The sequence below is a fragment of the Nerophis lumbriciformis genome, linkage group LG09 (assembly GCF_033978685.3).
Source record: "Nerophis lumbriciformis linkage group LG09, RoL_Nlum_v2.1, whole genome shotgun sequence".
Lineage (NCBI taxonomy): Eukaryota > Metazoa > Chordata > Actinopteri > Syngnathiformes > Syngnathidae > Nerophis > Nerophis lumbriciformis.
The window spans coordinates 15,625,392-15,643,247 of record NC_084556.2 but is presented as its reverse complement, the minus strand read 5'-3'; the positions used below and the strand labels follow the sequence as shown (position 1 = coordinate 15,643,247).

The 17,856-nt window shown below is 38.1% G+C and overlaps 1 protein-coding gene across 2 annotated transcripts in view; it reads left to right on the top strand.

The window, feature by feature from the left end:
• Positions 1–17,856, top strand: part of cadm2a (cell adhesion molecule 2a) — a 619,370-nt gene that overhangs the window by 532,360 nt on the left and 69,154 nt on the right. For both annotated transcript variants that reach the window (XM_061962498.2, XM_072913795.1), the window contains 3 exons: positions 11,340–11,501; positions 11,595–11,685; positions 15,973–16,151. In XM_061962498.2, coding sequence (XP_061818482.1) covers positions 11,340–11,501; positions 11,595–11,685; positions 15,973–16,151 — 432 coding nt within the window. The remainder of the gene's footprint in view (positions 1–11,339; positions 11,502–11,594; positions 11,686–15,972; positions 16,152–17,856) is intronic.

The window sequence follows — 17,856 nt, the reverse complement described above, 5'->3', positions numbered from 1 at the left end:
ACCATAGATTTTACGGTAAAAAATATTTTTTTACTATAAAAACAGAAGTAAAACGGTTTATCCATTTACAGCAGGGCTTTTCAACTGGCGTCGGGGGCCAAATCTGGCCCGGGAATGAGACCAGTCCGGCCCACGAGTTCAGTTCAAAAAAAAAAACTTGAAAAACACTTAACAATGTTGCTACAGATTCCTAAAAACTTTTTGCAGTAGGTCCTTAAAAAAAAGCAGATTCTCAGAATTATACAAAATATGAATGTTAGTGAATAAAGAAGTCTGGCCCCCTGGTCCTTAGTTCTCTGGAAATTTGACCCCCAAAACAATTTAGTTGAATAGTCTTGATTTACAGTAATGCCCTGTAAAAACAACAGCCGTAAAAAGGAAAAAGTGAACGTTGTGATGAGTCTGTGAAATTAACATGCTGCTGTCTGCTTAAAATGAGCAAAATAGGTATAAATTACATTATTTTGAATGTGCCCGTTACTACATTACATATATACTTACAGTGTGTATAGAAAACTGAGGTTTTTGGACGTTTTTCAAAGGGCTTTATAGGCAGAATAGGACAAATCCAATTACCTCCAGTGTTAGCTGACTGTTTCTAACGTTTTATTACGAGTTAGAATGCATAAAGAACGAAAAACATATGCGTGTGACTCATAAGTATTGTGAATGGTAGAACCTAATGCAAAAAAGCTAATCAAAACTCATCTATGTGAAAAGGTTCTCGTGTTTTTAGGAATCTGTTGAAAACATGTTGTCTTCCAACTTTTTTTAACTGGTGTTATTCTCTGTCGGCCCGTGGTCTGCCAGGTGAATAGCCAGTTTGACATAATACAGTGGTGCCTCAATTTTTGCATGACAGAAGTTCCTGAAAAAGCCTTCTGAATTCCTAATCAGCCTCTGGGAAGTGTGATTGTTTCCACCAGAGGTGGGACCAAGTCATTGCTTTGCAAGTCACAAGTAAGTCTCAAGTCTTTACCCTCAAGTCTCGAGTCAAGTCCCGAGTCAAGACAGGGCAAGTCCGAGTCAAGTCCAAAGTCAAGACTGGAAAGTCTCAAGTCAAGTCCCAAGTCCTGCATTTTGAGTTTCGAGTCCTTTCAAGTCATTTAACCACAGACTAATATATTTACACAGATTGTGTATGCTTTTAAAACGCTGTATTTATTTATTAAAACAAGTGCATTTGAAATTGCAGGGAAAAAGATAGTGCTGACATTGCACTTCAAAATAGCACTATTAACCAGTCATTTTAAACATGTAACTCATTCCTTTACAGAATAAACACATTTGAAAAAAACAAGTGCAACTGTACTTATTTGCACAAAAATGTTAACATTGTATTTCCATGGCATATTGCATTGTAACTAGTTCCACAGCAGTTTCTATCCTGTTCTTACCTTATCTCATTGATCTCATCTCATACTGTATGTGTGTTGATGTGTGCGTACACATGAAAAACATAACAAATATATGAACATAACAATGAACAGAGTTGTACTTTTTAGATGTCAGGACCCTATGCAATATGTACACATATTCTTAATATAGTATACATTTTAACTGACCTTTATTTGACTATGTTTGTCTTTTTGTAGGTGGCTAAAATACGCAGTGCTGCTGACTGCCGTCTAACGTTACGTTACTGTGTGTGATACATTGACTAACGTAATGTTACTGTGTGTGATACATTGACTAACGTAATGTTACTGTGTGTGATACATTGACTAACGTAATGTTACTGTGTGTGATACATTGACTAACGTAATGTTACTGTGTGTGATACATTGACTAACGTAATGTTACTGTGTGTGATACATTGACTAACGTTACGTTACTGTGTGTGATACATTGACTAACGTAACGTTATGTATAGGTACCTCATGAAACCCTGCTTAAAAAAAAATCACTTGACAAAAAGTATGAATAAAGTAGCAAACTGCAGTGGACGCAACAGATTGCCGTGTTTGCAATGACGTTATAACCATAGACATCTTATAAGTAGACGCAGCATTGGTTGCTGTGACGTGAGCAATTTGCCCGCCATCTTGAAGTGCTGATGAGGAGCCGGCGAGCAGCCTAAACTGACAGTTGAAAGGTAGAAAACAAAGATGGTGTTCAGCGTTTTCCTGCTCAAATGAGCAGACTGTTGAAAATAGGAATCGGGGGATTACTTTTCACAAGTAAGATTTAACATTAACGTACTATTGGTTGTATTTTATGAAAATAATATTACCACAGAGTTGAGAAGGATCAAAGATCTTCAATATTTGTATGTGAAAATCACAAAGAAATCTTCTGGGGGAGGATGACGCCCCTACAGGGGTTTGGTTTACAAACTTTCAGCACCACCTAAAACAAAATTCACCAGCCACTACTGATTATGATGCATTCTCATTTTAGGCAAAGTATAAGACAATACTTTCTTAACAGTATAATTGTAACCAGGAATCAGTCTTCAAGTAACAATATTCAAATACTAACATTGTTGGGTTAAACAGAATTTGGTTTTATTCTGAATCCAGTGAAACAGATTGGTGGTTTTAGCTGATATGAAGACTTTCAGGTGTTTATATATGTTTAAGTATTTGGCAGACGCTTTTATCCAAAGCGACTTACATAAAATAATACATATAAAACAATCACTGCAAACATTATCATTTAAGGGAAGAATGTAATAGAAAATATCAATACAAAGTGTCAAGACAGAATAAACTCTCAGCTGCTGAAGCAACAGAGATACAGTCTATAGGTCCCTAAGATATATAGATATCTAATGTATTCATACATTGTTTATGTAGGATACACGCATATGTATATATAACCTAATCATATTGTTTCTTCAACTTAAAAATAGTTTACCGTTTTTTTTCCCCTTCTCTGGGATTATATTCCCAGTTTTGATCTCGGACGTCTGGTCACTTATAGCGTATAAGAATATTATATTACTGTTAAGCAAACTATGAATAATAAAACACGCCAAAACATGTGTCTGTTATCATAGCTACACGTATGACAAAAAAGGGGGTGAAAATCAGTCGTATTCAGTGAGGTAAGATGAATTAAATGCGCTGACAGTTCATTGCTCCTGCCAAATGAATTGCACTGAGTGGAGCGGATCACCACTCCAAGATGGCGGCCCCGCGCCTCGTCTGCGCCAGTAGGCAGTAGCGCTTGATGCTGCGTCTACTTATAAGATGTCTATGGTTATAACGTTAGCAGTGAGTTTGCAGCCTCACTGATTTAACTACACAGCAAATAAAAGTCACGTTACTTAGCCAATAAACGTTATCTTACATTCAAAACTTACCCTTCTTTGTGCAACTTCAAATGTCGAACGAAGTTGGAAGTTGTTGCGTCTCCGTCTGTAATATTCGAACTGTGTGATTTGCATACGGCAATTCGTTTTTTGTTGACCAAGTCGTAGTTTTTATACCCGAATGAAACCAACTTTAACATAATTGTTTATCACTGGCACGTTGTTGGACAACTCTTGGTCATTGGTTGTCCTGCAATTTGATTGGATGAATGCTGTGTGATGAAAACAACGTAGTTCTAATTTGATTGGCTGTTGTACTGACAGCACACCAGCTGACAGGAATAACACGCTGTTAGACAGACGAAGAAAATGAAAAATACGGAGCGCTCCCAAATAACTTTTTAAGCTTTGGATTTTGGGGAAAGTGGCAAGTCATGTCAAATCATGTCAAGTCAAAAGGCTCAAGTCCAAGTGAAGTCACAAGTCATTGATGTTAAAGTCTAAGTCGAGTTGCAAGTCTCTTTACATTTTGTCAAGTCGAGTCTAAAGTCATCAAATTCATGACTCGAGTCTGACTCGAGTCCAAGTCATGTGACTCGAGTCCACACCTCTGGTTTCCACTGTAGTGAGATATGGCGCCGCTATTCCATTCAGTGGAAGAAATGATGTCATTGTGAACGTGCGTCTCTTTGCATCCACACAAATACGCAGCTCTGCGCGTAATGTGTGCTGCGGGCAGTGTTTATGTTGGCCACCCCGACAACAGACTGACACGGTGTCCAAAGAATAGGGGATGAGACTGCGGCACGCCCGGTCTCAGCCCATTAAGATCAACACAGCGGAGGTGGACAGCCTGTCAAGGTGCTGGCTCTTTCCCCACACCTACGGGTGTCTTCATGAAGACACTTCCCTGCACAGAATGTTTGGGGAGCGGTGTCACAGAGGACATTGTGATATACCTCTGCCACAGAAGCATCCTAACATTTAAGCCACTTCTGTCGGTCACACGTCAGTGAAGAGCAGAGTCAAGTATATGCAGTAAGACCTTTTGGGGGACATTGCACAGCATCCGCTGGAAGTGAAGCACATTGTGACATGCAGGGGTAGAATGTCAACCATTGTCATGCCAGGCACAGTTACTCTGCCAGCTTAGTTCCTTGAACGATTGGTAAATATTACATGTACTATTCCATGCTTTTATATTCTATACGGCACAACATTTAAGGCCAAACACAAAGTGTTTAAAAAAGCTGGTCTTTTTTTTTTAGTTGAGTTCAAATACATTGGAATAGACTGAGGAATTGGAACTCACAATTCAAAACAGGTCCGAACGGGAGTTGGAAGATGCAGAGCTTATTTAATCCTACCCATTTTTCCTATCACCAGTACCCAGTAAATATGCACGACTCACAAAAAGAACACAGAATGCACCCCCACCTACGCAGGCAATTTTACTCCATAATTTTGATTGCTTGAAATGTAAATTTAGTGTTGTATTTTTCCAGAAAATGCGTGTTCCCTACACCCTGGTAATTAGTTGTGCAAATTCTGGTCCCTTCAAATGAGACTTTCCCAGAATATTTGGGTAAATTAATCAAAGTTTATTCATAAAGCCCTTAATCACAAGTGCCTGAAAGGGCTTCACAAACCACAACGGGTCTGAACCCCCATCCGTGCAAGAAAAAACTAACCCAATGGGTACATTGAGAAGCCTAGTCAGGGACCACAGATTTGGGGACCCCCCTGGGTGACCGGGTGCAATGGATGCAGAGTGGGTACAGTTAATAATGTGAGAGTCCAGTCCATCGGTTCCTTAATATATTCTATTACAGATATTTCTTCCTTAACTTACTCATTACTGAAAATGTTATTTTGGTTACTAAAAATGACACTTTAGAGCCATTTTTCCTTAAAATTGGAATATGAGATTAAAAGCAAAGTTCTCCAAAAAAAATTTTTGTTTTTTTTTGTTTTTTTAAATTCAAAGATTTTCTTTACAAAAATGTGTGGACATTTTTAAATGCCAAATTTTACTCCATAATGTTGATGTTGTATATTTCCAGAAAATGCAAGTTTTTTAAAATACAACTTTATTGGTAATTATTTTTGAAAATTCAAATGAAGCTGTCCCAGACTTTGTTTTTTCCTTACTGAAAACCCCAAAAACTTTAGATGGTAAACTTGGGAAAATTATACTATGACGTTACAAGTTAATTTTCCATCCCCAAAATGTAATTAGATACTTTTTTTTCTGAAAATGTTGGTAAACTTAGAATATCCCATTTCAAAGCTTATTTACTACATCATTTTGATTACTTAAAATTAGGGCCATCAGACGAGTTAACTATGTATATATAAAATAAAAAATATATAATTAGTCATGCACTAGATTCAAGATTATTTATCATCATTATGCGGACATAACAGTTTTGTTAATACTCTCAGTTATAGGAAATGTATAAATAGTAGCAAAGGAAAATTAACATCATTTTTTTCTAAAATAAAAAATGAAAAGCACTCTCCCAATAGATCATTTAAAATTCAAAAATATTGCGCAATACTGCACTTAGACGACCAGGGACAACCAGAGGCAGGTAAAACTGAATGACCACTAACAGTAAATGCAGATTAATCATGCAATTTATTACGCACATGCTCCTTTACCTTTACCGTGGAGGGTTACCTGAAAGGCGACGTGGGTTTGTTATACGGTCAGTGATCAGGTCAATGCATACGTCCGTGCAAAGATGAGTGGTGTGCTCGCTGGCAATTTAACTTCAAAATAAACCCCAACAGGACTTTGTTACCAAGTTTTGAGAAAATAAATGATGAACATTCAAGTGAAACATTTTTTTAAATGATTGTGCATGACATTCTGACAGTAAAATTGCATGTGTAAAAATATTCGAGTCTTTTTGAAATATGTGTCTTTTTTCTTTTATGCAAGCATTTATTGTGATTAATGTGACTGGTTAAAAACTATAATTTGACTGCACTACTTAAAATATAAATGTAGTCTTGTATTTTTCCAGAATGTGTGTTTATTCAAATCTGACTTTTGGTAATTATTTCAGAACATTTTGGTTAATTCAAAAGCAACGTTCAACTATGCCTTTAAACACATATTTCCCCTGAAAAATGTGATTTAGTGGAGGTATTTTTTGTGAAAATGTTTGTGTCAACAACTCAAAATTCAACTTGAGTGACATTTTTCCCTTCAGAATGAAAATGCTACACCAAGCTAATTTCCCCCCAAATGTTTGGTTACTTCAACTGTGACTTAAAAAAAAAAAAGTAAGCTATATTCCAAATTGTACAGCCCCAGGAATGCTAGACTGTATATACTTTGACATTCAGTCACTTCATTAGGTACACCTACTACCTAATGTAATCCATTGTAAGAGTTGCCATGAAAAGGATGCTATTCTGGTTTATCAGGTGTTTCATCCATTCAGCTCCCACCACACGCCTGCAAAAGCAATCACCACCTCCTCAGCTAGAGGATTGAAACATGAATATTTGCACAATAGCTATAATTACATAATGTATGTAAAAAGTACAAATGTAATAGCATGGTAAATTTACCATGTCAATTAGGCCATTTAAAATGAGCCTTTGCATCAGTGTTTAACAAACCAAACAGGTTTGTCCTCCAATTTGTTTTTCCCCCTCGCTAATTCCACATCCCATTCAATTTAGGTCTCAAATAACAGCCTCATAGAGAGTACTGGTTGCAGGGTAATTATCACAAACACCGCTGCACGGTTGGTTCACGAGAGACTTTCAAAAAAGAGAGAAGGCATGCAATAAACAAAAAATTCTGCAGTGTGTACTTGAGTGCTGTTTCTTCTTGCAACAACACGTTGCTTACATGATAACACAGCAGCAAAACCTAATCTTTTATGCCAAAATCTTTCAAATATTTATATATATATTTGTGCAAAAGCTAAAGAGCATAGCGATTAGTTCTTTGTTCTACAGTACATTGCACCACCACCCTCCAAGATGCCATTAGTGAATGTGTATTTATTTACCAGCAGCACATTAACACCCTTGGGGACTTGATGTCGGGACTCATTTTATTATTCAATCAATATCGCTGCAACAGATTTATGCTCTGGCTTATTTTGTTTTGTTATAGGGAAAAAAGGGAATAAATGTTATCGCATTTATATTTACAGCTGAGTTGTTTTGAGCGGTAAGAGATCCTAAAGGGGGATTTTATTCCTAATAATCCTGATGTAACCACTGTTAAATAAAACTGAAATAAAATAAGTCCTCATCCTTTGCCGATGCCTAATGGAGCGACATCTGCACAGCAATACTGTCACTATAGTGGCTTTTTATGTATTTCTGAAATTAATCTCCAGGTACTAGGGTTGTATGGTATACCGGTATTAGTATAGTACCGCGATACTAATGAATCATATTCGGTACTATACCGCCTGTGAAAAGTACCGGTCCATCCCCAGTCGGCAGTGTTTTAGCTACTTCTAAATCACTAATTCTGGTCTCCATGGCGACAAATAAAGTAAGTTTCTTACAAGTATCATCCCTGCTGGACGAGGAATAGCTAAACATGCTGCACTGCACACCGTAGCTCACCGGCGTCAAAACGTAAACAAACACCTAACATCCACTGTAATGATACCAAGTACAGGAGCATATCCATTACGTCAATATTTTTTGGCGTCACAACATCTTCTTTCGTTTTAAAAAAATGTATATTATGTGTATAAACTCAGGAGGAAATATGTCCCTGGACACATGAGGACTTTGAATATGACCAATGTATGATCCTGTAACGATTTGGTATCGGATTGATTCCCAAATGTGTGGTATCATTCAAAACTAATGTAGCGCATCAAAACAACAGAAGAATACATGATTATTACATTTTAACAGAAGTGTAGACAGAACATGTTAAAAGAGAAAGCAAGCAGATATTAACAGTAAATAAACAAGTAGATTAATAATTCATTCCTTAATAATTTTGACAAAATAATAGAATGGAAAATGACACAATATGTTACTGCATATGTCAGCAGACTAAATTAGGAGCCTTTGTTTGCTTACGTACTAATAAAAGTCAAGTTGTCTTGTATGTTCACTATTTTATTTAAGGACTAACTTGCAATAAGAAACATATGTTTAATGTACTGTAAAAAAAAAAAAGTTAAAATAAAGCCAATAATGCAATTTTTTGTGGACCCCTTTATTTAGAAAATTATAGAAAAGTACCGAAAAGTATCGAAATAATTTTGGTACTGGTACCAAAATATTGATATCGGGACAACACTACCAGGTACTATATACTGTACATTTGCTCACTTTTATGGATTTTTGTTTTGTTTATTTTACATAGCCTGTCATATTTTTAAATATACATACACTTTGTTACATGGGTGCTTATTATTAAACAAAATGAGGGGGATTGTGATTACTGCCCGTCTAAAAATGAAAAAAGTGAAATTGCAACTAATAAAAGCACAAAATTAGATATTTCACTTTTGCTTATGAGAATTCCACTCATCCAACTGCTGTACAGTAAATTATTTTTATATACTAATTTTTGAATAGCTGTCTGTAATGGCTGTCCATAAATTCCATTTCTAGCTCTGAGCTAGAAGTTTTCTTCTTTGCCATCATTGTCACAATAACCGCCACCTGTGGTTACACAATAAACTGCGATGAAATACAGGTTTGGTTTTTGATGCATATGGTATCCAAAAAAATAATCTGTATGCTTAGAGCAGTGTGTACCTAATTATGTGACCCCTGCACAGTGCCTTCTTTTCTACTCTCTGGATTTTATTTTTTTTTGATGTCGTGCATCCACGTCTCCTTCCCTCTCTCGCTTGGATGCCTGCCGCAAACGCTGCAGAGCTGTCAATCACTCACCTCAAGGGGGGAGGCGGGCTGATTGGCTGAAGTATAGGGGAAGTGATGGAGCAGATACTTGATTGACAGGATGCAAGTACGAGAGAGGGAGAAGTTGTTTGGAGGCTTTGGAAGTGCAGCAGATGAGCACGCAGCAGGGAGGCATTGGGGGAGAGTAAACAGTCTCTTTAGGAGACATAAACAAAAGGTGGCCTGCACCAGGGATTCTAACGCAACTTTGCCTTTGCTAAGAATACACAAATAGGACACGGTTTTGCAAAGAGAATCACGCTGTGTAAAATAGGACACCTTGTTGTTAAGGCAAACTTTTGGCTCATTTCCACATTGCTGAGCATGTGTTTGAAATACGGTGGCTCATAGGGTCCAAACACTGTTGCCAGACTTACAATAATTAGCATGTTTTTACTATAATTGTACCCTCTGTACAACATACGATCAGTAATGCCAAAAATTCCATATTGTATAATAGTTTGACACCCTTTAATACATGGTTGTTAGCAAACATGAAGAGGTTACATCCTGCCAGTTTTTCCAACTGTGCTTTTAGACCAGAGGTCCCCAAATTACGGCCCGCGGGCCAGATACGACTCACCAGCGTCCAAAATCTGGTCCACGGGTAGTCCCGAGTAAAAAAAAATAATTTGTTTTAAAACATTTAAAACATTTTTTTGTAATTTTTTTTTTTATCTGTCCTTTTTCGCCCATCCATCAATCCATTTTCTACCGCTCGTCATCACGCTTGCGCCGCAAAGTCGGGCGAGAGCGCGGTCTTTCAGTCACTTAGTGCACGAGGGGAAAAAATGGCGAAATCGTTGGGGAAACGTAAAATAAACTCGGAGTGTAGAGTTTTTAAACATCAGTGGACATATGACATTTTTTTGTTCAATGTAAGGAAAAGGCAGTTTAGATTATTTATATATATATATATATATATATATATATATATATATATATATATATATATATATATATATATATATATATATATGTATAAATAGCCCGGCCCCAGGCCAAATTTTTTTAACCCAATGCGGCCCCCGGGCCAATAGGTTTGGGGACCCCTGTTTTAGATGATTAAAAATGTAAAACTGTTATAAAGTACACTATGCACGGTGCGTGGTAATGTTTTAGCAACGTCAAATAAGGTACATATGATAATTTTCCTCCAAATACGAACATTTAAAGCTTCTGATACATTAACTTGCCATTTCCCATCTGACAACACCAAAAATGCTCCAAAAGGTTAGTGGTTTGGGTGCCCAAATACCCAACTTCATGACATTTCTAAGTTAGAAAATGTTTTAAATATATTTTCTTTATTCCGATGACAATCTAAAACCTTCTGCTCGGCACCGTAGAACCTTTCTGTTAAAGTTAAAGTTAAAGTACCACTGATAGTCACACACACACACACTAGGTGTTGTGAAATTACTCTCTGTATTTGACCTACCCCTTTTTCCACCCCCTGGGAGGTGAGGGGAGCAGTGAGCAGCAGCGGTGGCCGCGCTCGGGAATCATTTTGGTGATTTAACCCTCAATTCCAGCCCTTGATGCTGAGTGCCAAGCAGGGAGGTAATGGGTCCCATTGTTAGAGTCTTTGTATGACTCAAAAAAATGTGATGGTAGCAATGCTAACGATGCCAGCTAGCACAAACGTGTTGTGTTCGATGTTCAAAGGAGCAATAAGAAGATCAGATTTGAATTCAAAAGTGGTATACAGTCTTTTTCTTTGTCTTCTGGCACTAGAACGTAAATAATTGTGCATGTCGGTTGTAGTTTTTGTAGCATCAGATGTAGCTGTATCCTCAAAAATAATGGGGAAAATGGCTGCTGCATTCAAAGAGGCTTGGAATTTGGAGAATCTTCCTATATCAAAATTTAAGATTGTCAAAGAGGTATTGATTGGCGTATTGTTTGTTTGAAGAAAGATGCTTAGGAGTATCTAACTATCGAACTAAGCCCATTCTTATAGCATGATATAATTATTGCGTTCACATCTTATCCCAAAGCAGCTCAATTTGACTTAATCTAATTAAGAAAGGGCTATAATCTCCCCTCCTTTAGATAATCTGTCAATACCCCGCAGTGTGCTTTCAGATCTGTGCGCGGCGATAACGATGCATGTAGACGCACGTCAGTAACGGGTCTGCCGTGCCTCGCTGACCTGATTCTCTCCACACAGGCGCCAAGGAGGTGAACGCCAGCGGGAAGACGTTCACAGTGCGGAGCTCGCTGCAGCTGCGCGTGGACAGAAACGACGACGGCGTAGCGTACACCTGCAGAGTGGACCACGAGGCGCTGGCGCAGGCGCCGCAGCAGGACACCAAAGTGTTGGAGGTCCACTGTGAGTGTAAACATGAACACACGACATGTCAACACACGGAGGAAAAATATATATTTTTCACTCTATATGTCTTTTTTTTTTTTTTGTGCTTAGACGCTCCTCATGTGAAGATAGTCCCCTCTCTTGGAGTCCCCCAGGAGGGTCAGTACTTAAAGCTGGAGTGTCTGTCTCGAGGAAACCCATCGTAAGTGACTTACGCTTGTATTCTTGATCATAACCTGAGGTGACCGCTCAGATGAAATCCAATGTAAAAGTGGTCTTGACTTATGTGATTAAAATGAATATCACAATGTGTGAGTTCAAACCCCGGCCGAGTCATACCAAAGACTATAAAAATGGGACCCATTACCTCCCTGTTTGGCACTCAGCATCAAGGATTGGAATTGGGGGTTAAATCACCAAGAATTATTCCCGGGCGCGGCCACCGCTGCTGCTTACTGCTCCCCTCACCTCCCAGGGGGTGAACAAGGGGATGGGTCAAATGCAGAGGACAAATTTCACCACACATAGTGTGTGTGTGACAATCATTGGTACTTTAACTTTAACTACTTTAATACAGTGGAATCTCCATTTACGAACTTAATTGAATTAATTAATTCAATTAATTGTACTAGTAAACCGAAACGTTTGTATAGTTAAGCAGAGTTCTCCAAAGGAATCAATGTAAACATGAATAATTGGTTCTATTCTCAACAAAAGTCCGTTTTAGTAGGAAAAGAAATGCACACTTTGAAAAAAGGGGAGTTTGCATGTCCCAATGATCCTAGGAGCTAAGTTGTCCCCGGGTTGGGTCTCCCAAGACAAACCGGTGAGGCACCAGAAAAAAAGAGCAGCATGAAGACCTTTATAAAGAACAAAAACTGAGGAATCAGATTTCCCTCGCTCGGACGCGGGTCACCGGGGCCCCCCTCTGGAGCTAAACCCGGGGGTGGGGCTCGATAGCGAGCGCCTGAAGAAGCACAGCCCGAAGAGGCCACATGGTTCCCTCTTCCAATGGGCTCACCACTCATAGGAGGGGGCATGGAGGTCGGGTGCAGTGTGAGCTGAGCGGAAGCCGAAGGCAGAGCCCTTGGGGATCCGACCCTAGTCTACAGAAGCTCGCTCTTGGGACCTGGAACGTCACCTGACTGTTTGCGCTTACGCACCAAACAGCAGCTCAGAGTACCTGCCCTTTTTGGATTCCCTCAAGGGAATACTGGAGAGTTCTCCCTCAGGTGATTCCCTTGTTCTGATGGGGGACTTCAACGCTCACATTGGCAATGACAGTGAAACATGGAGACGTGTGATTGAGAGGAACGGCCACCTGAATCTGAACCCGAGTGGTGTTTTGTGATTGGACTTTTGTGCTCATCACAGATTATCCATAACAAACATCATGTTCAAGCATAAGGGTGTCCATATGTGCACTTGGCACCAGGACACCCTAGGCCGCAGTTCCATGATCGACTTTGTGGTTGTATCATTGGATTTGCGGTCTCATGAGAGGGGCAGAGCTTTCTATGAACCACCATCTGGTGATGAGTTTGCTCCGATCGTGGCGGAGGATGCCGGTCAGAAATCTGTCTGGAGCCGCAAAAAATTAAAAGCCATATTACATACAGATAGTGTGTCATGAGATATAAATTGAATTAAGAGGACTTAAAGGAAACTAAATGACCTCAAATATAGCTACAAATGAGGCATAATGATGCAATATGTACATATAGCTAGCCCAAATAGCATGTTAGCATCGATTAGCTTGCAGTCATGCACTGACCAAATATGCTTGACTAGCACTCCACACAAGTCAATAACATCAACAAAACTCACCTTTGTGCATTCATGCACAACCTTAAAAGTTTGGTGGACAAAATGAGACAGAAAAAGAAGTGGCATAAAACACGTCCTAGAAAGTCGGAGAAAGTTGTACATGTAAACAAACTACGGTGAGTTCAAGGACCGCCAAAATTGGGAGGACAAAACGGCGCTCGCAAAATACTCGAATCAGTGAAGCATGTTTAATAGGGATGTCCGATAATGGCTTTTTGCCGATATCCGATATTCCGATATTGTCCAACTCTTTAATTACCGATACCGATATCAACCAATATATGCAATCGTGGAATTAACACATTATTATACCTAATTTGGACAACCAGGTATGGTGAAGATAAGGTACTTTTAAAAAAAATTAATAAAATAAGATAAATAAATTAAAAACATTTTCTTGAATAAAAAAGAAAGTAAAACAATATAAAAACAGTTACATAAAAACTAGTAATTAATGAAAATTAGTAAAATTAACTGTTAAAGGTTAGTACTATTAGTGGACCAGCAGCACGCACAATCATGTGTGCTTACGGACTGTATCCCTGCAGACTGTATTGATATGTATTGATATATAATGTGGGAACCACAATATTAATAACAGAAAGAAACAACCCTTTTGTGTGAATGAGTGTAAATGGGGGAGGGAGGTTTTTTGGGTTGGTGCACTAATTGTAAGTGTATCTTGTGTTTTTTATGTTGATTTAATTAAAACAAAACAAAACAAAACAAAAAAAACAACAAAAAAACAATATCGATATTAAAAAAAACGATACCGATAATTTCCGATATTAAATTTTAATGCATTTATCTCACACATCTCTAATGTTTAATATAAACAGTGTGCTTTATAACAATTGGGGAGGTTTGTGTCATGTTTGTCCTCCCACAGAAACCATAGTAAAACAAAAAATATATTTTTCCCCCTCATCTTTTTCCATTTTTCATACATTTTTGAAAAAGCTCCAGAGAGCCACTAGGGCGGCGCTAAAGAGCCGCATGCGGCTCTAGAGCCGCGGGTTGCCGACCCCTGGTCTAGCAGAATCTCCCGTCAGAGGGAGTTTAAATTCCCACCTCCAGAAGAACTTTGAACATGTCACGAGGGAGGTGCTTGACATTGAGTCCTAGTGGACCATGTTCCGTACCTCGATTGTAGAAGCAGCCGATCGGAGCTGTGGTCGGTGCCTTCCGTGGCGGGAAATTCCATAACCTCTACCAGCGGTGAGAGATGCAGTCAAGCTGAAAAAAAATGAAAATAAAAGAGTCTTTCGGCTCATAGCACTCCGGAGGCAGCAGACAAGTACCGACAGAAAATGGATGCATGTAACAATTCTTAATTGATAAAAAAAAGAAATGTAATCAATTTTTATTTTGTTTTTTTTGTTGGGTTTTTTGTTTGTTTTTTTCCCCCCAATCTGTCCTGTCCAGCCACTTAGACAAATCATATTGTTAATGTAGATGCCCATTTTTACAGAAAAGAGAAGTTTGGGATACTTCTCTTGTTGCCTTATTCATATTTGACTTATTAAATGTTTGGGAAGCATTTTATTAAACAAAACCAATTTAAGTAATATAGAAATGAATCAGATCTGTTTTATGGAGGAATGTAGTTAACCATAGAACTGGCATCCAATGTTATTGAAAAGGTATAGATTTCGAGTCGAGAATTGTTTTGTAAAGAGAATAGATTCTCAATCGAATCGTTACCCCCAAAAACTGAATGCGATCAAATCATGTGGTGCCCAAAGATTTACAGCCCTAATATGTACAGTAATATATATATATATATATATATATATATATATATATATATATACACACATTTCTTCAAAGTGTGCATTTTTGTACTATAATAGGGACTTTTGTCAAGACTACAAGCAATTATTCATGTTTACATTGATTCTTATCGGGAACTCTGCTTCACTATACAATTACAAACTTTTCGATTTACTGTACGAACCATGTTCAAGAACCAATTAAGTTTGTAAATCGAGATGTCACTGATGGAAAAACACAGCTAATATTTACTGAAACACAGCTAACATTTACTGAAAGGACAAAAAAGTCAGTCTTTGCTTCCAAAGGGCGCTGGCTCTGGTAAGCCATCGGCAGCCATCTAGCAGAGTAGTAAGAGCTCAACATCCTTGGCCAGAAGTCTTTCTCGGAGACGGATACTCCGAACACCAAAGCTGCACATGCCAGGACATACTAAATAACGGGCCCAAGATTGAACCTTGCGGCCTTCTTAAAACCCATTTTTATTCACTGGCTTTTAACCCAGCATGAGACTTTGAACTGTTTTTAGCTTTTAACTTTTTGAACTGTTTTTAACTTTTAAACTGTTTTTATCTAACAAACTGTTCTTAGGGTAATTTATATTTGCTTTTTAATTGTGTATTTTTATTTCTGTTTTAAATGTTATTTTTTAGTCTGTCCTTTGCCTCTATTTCTTTGTGGTGTACAGCCCTTTGTTTTTCAACTGTGCTTGTTTTTAAAGGGCTTTATAAATAAAGTTGGTATGGTATGGTATGGTATGGCACACCAAACGTACCGTCATGACACCAACTATGATTCCAACCAATTTAACGGATTCTTTGACATATTAAAAGGATAGTTTTGTTGATAAAGTTATGGGATTTATTATGATTTGTTTCTCTGTCTCCAGCCCGGACCCGGTGATGTGGACAAAAGACGGCGTGGAACTTTCCGACCTGGGCAGGGTGATCGTGGAGGGACGGGATTTGACTTTCACTTTGCTGAACAAGACGGACAATGGCACCTACCGCTGTGAAGCCAGCAACTACCTTGGGACCAGCAGCGCCGAATACGTACTCTACGTGTATGGTGAGCGAGAGAGGGCGTGCGATATAACGAGAGAGGGCGTGCGATATAACTTTACAGTATTTAACCATCATTGCAGATAAAGAAGTTGTTATCAGGATAGTTTGGAGATAGGTTGAATTGTAAACATTACCCAGCTCCACACACGCATACCATAGTGACCTGTACTGCTAGGTGGTAAATAATTTAATAATGTGCAATACGGAAGCCCCAAACTGAACTATGACTCTTTCGAGCTATCCTAGCGCTGTGCATGCGTATCAGCACTGAGTGATTAGTGGTATAGCATCGCTCACAGGGCCTCAGGTGGCACTAATACCACCAACGTCTTTCTTTAAATAAACCTGCGCCCCAGATCCTTCTCATGCATGAGGGAAGAGCAAGGGTGTGTGTGTGTGTGTGTGTGTGTGTGTGTGTGTGTGTGTGTGTGTGTGTGTGTGTGTGTGTGTGTGTGTGTGTGTGTGTGTGTGTGTGTGTCTATAAGTACCGTATGTATATTTGTATTTGTGTGCATATGCATGTATTTATGTTAGGGATGTAACGGTACCAAAATCTCACGGTACAATATTATTGTGGTATAAGCCCCCCACAAAAGAAAAGACTTAAAAATATTAGTGTGTAAAATTTATATATTTGATATACATATATAATTATATATATATTTGATATACATATATAATTTTATATATATATATATATATATATATATATATATATATATATATATATATAGTATTGCATATGTATTGTATATATTTGATATACAATATAATTATATATAATTATATATATTGTATTGCATATGTATTGTATACATTTGATATACATATATAATTGAACACAAACATAATGCTCAAATGTTCTAATCATATTATTACTACAAACAAGTATGTAGTGTATATGTAACAACCCCCACGACCCTGGAGGGACAGGCGGTAGAAAATGGATGGATATATATATATATATATATGTATTTATTTTAAATATACTTTCAGTTAAGTGTCTTTAAACTAACAATATAAACATCCAGTGTAACAAATGCAAAATAATAATGTTCACGTTAGTGTCTTTCAACTTTTAACTTCAAAGAAACAGTGTCTTCTGTAGTGGACATAATATATATCACTCTGAAAAATGCTGATTTTCAGAAAAGTTATCTGACAATTTAACGTTTGATAATGTAAATACTTCACAAATTGATGCTTGGCCTCCTTGGCATCAAAGACATTTTCCAGGATGTGGTATATCAAGTTGCTTCTCATATTACACCAAACTTGTGGCGTATTTCCTACTGACAACATGGATAACAAATCCATTGAAACCACGAGTGGATTCAATGTTATTGAAAAATAAACGTGGGTTAAAACATCACAACCACTGACCGGCTTTATGTGTCGTCTTAAAAACACTCCAGACAAAGTCGGCGACTTTGCCTCACAGTACGCAGACTAGAGATGCGCGGTTTGCGGACACAACCGCGGAGTCCGCGGATTATCCGCGGATCGGGCGGATGAAATTTAAAAAAATAAGATTTTATCCGCTCGCGGGTCGGGTCGGGCAGATTAATTAGATTTTTTTTTTTTGGTTTGTTTTTGTTTTGTTTTTTTGTTTTTTTGCGGGTGGCAGTTAAACCAATTCGGAAATATATATACATAGTTAAATGTTACCCACATACGAAAAACGAGCAGGCACCTGCAGCATATGCCAC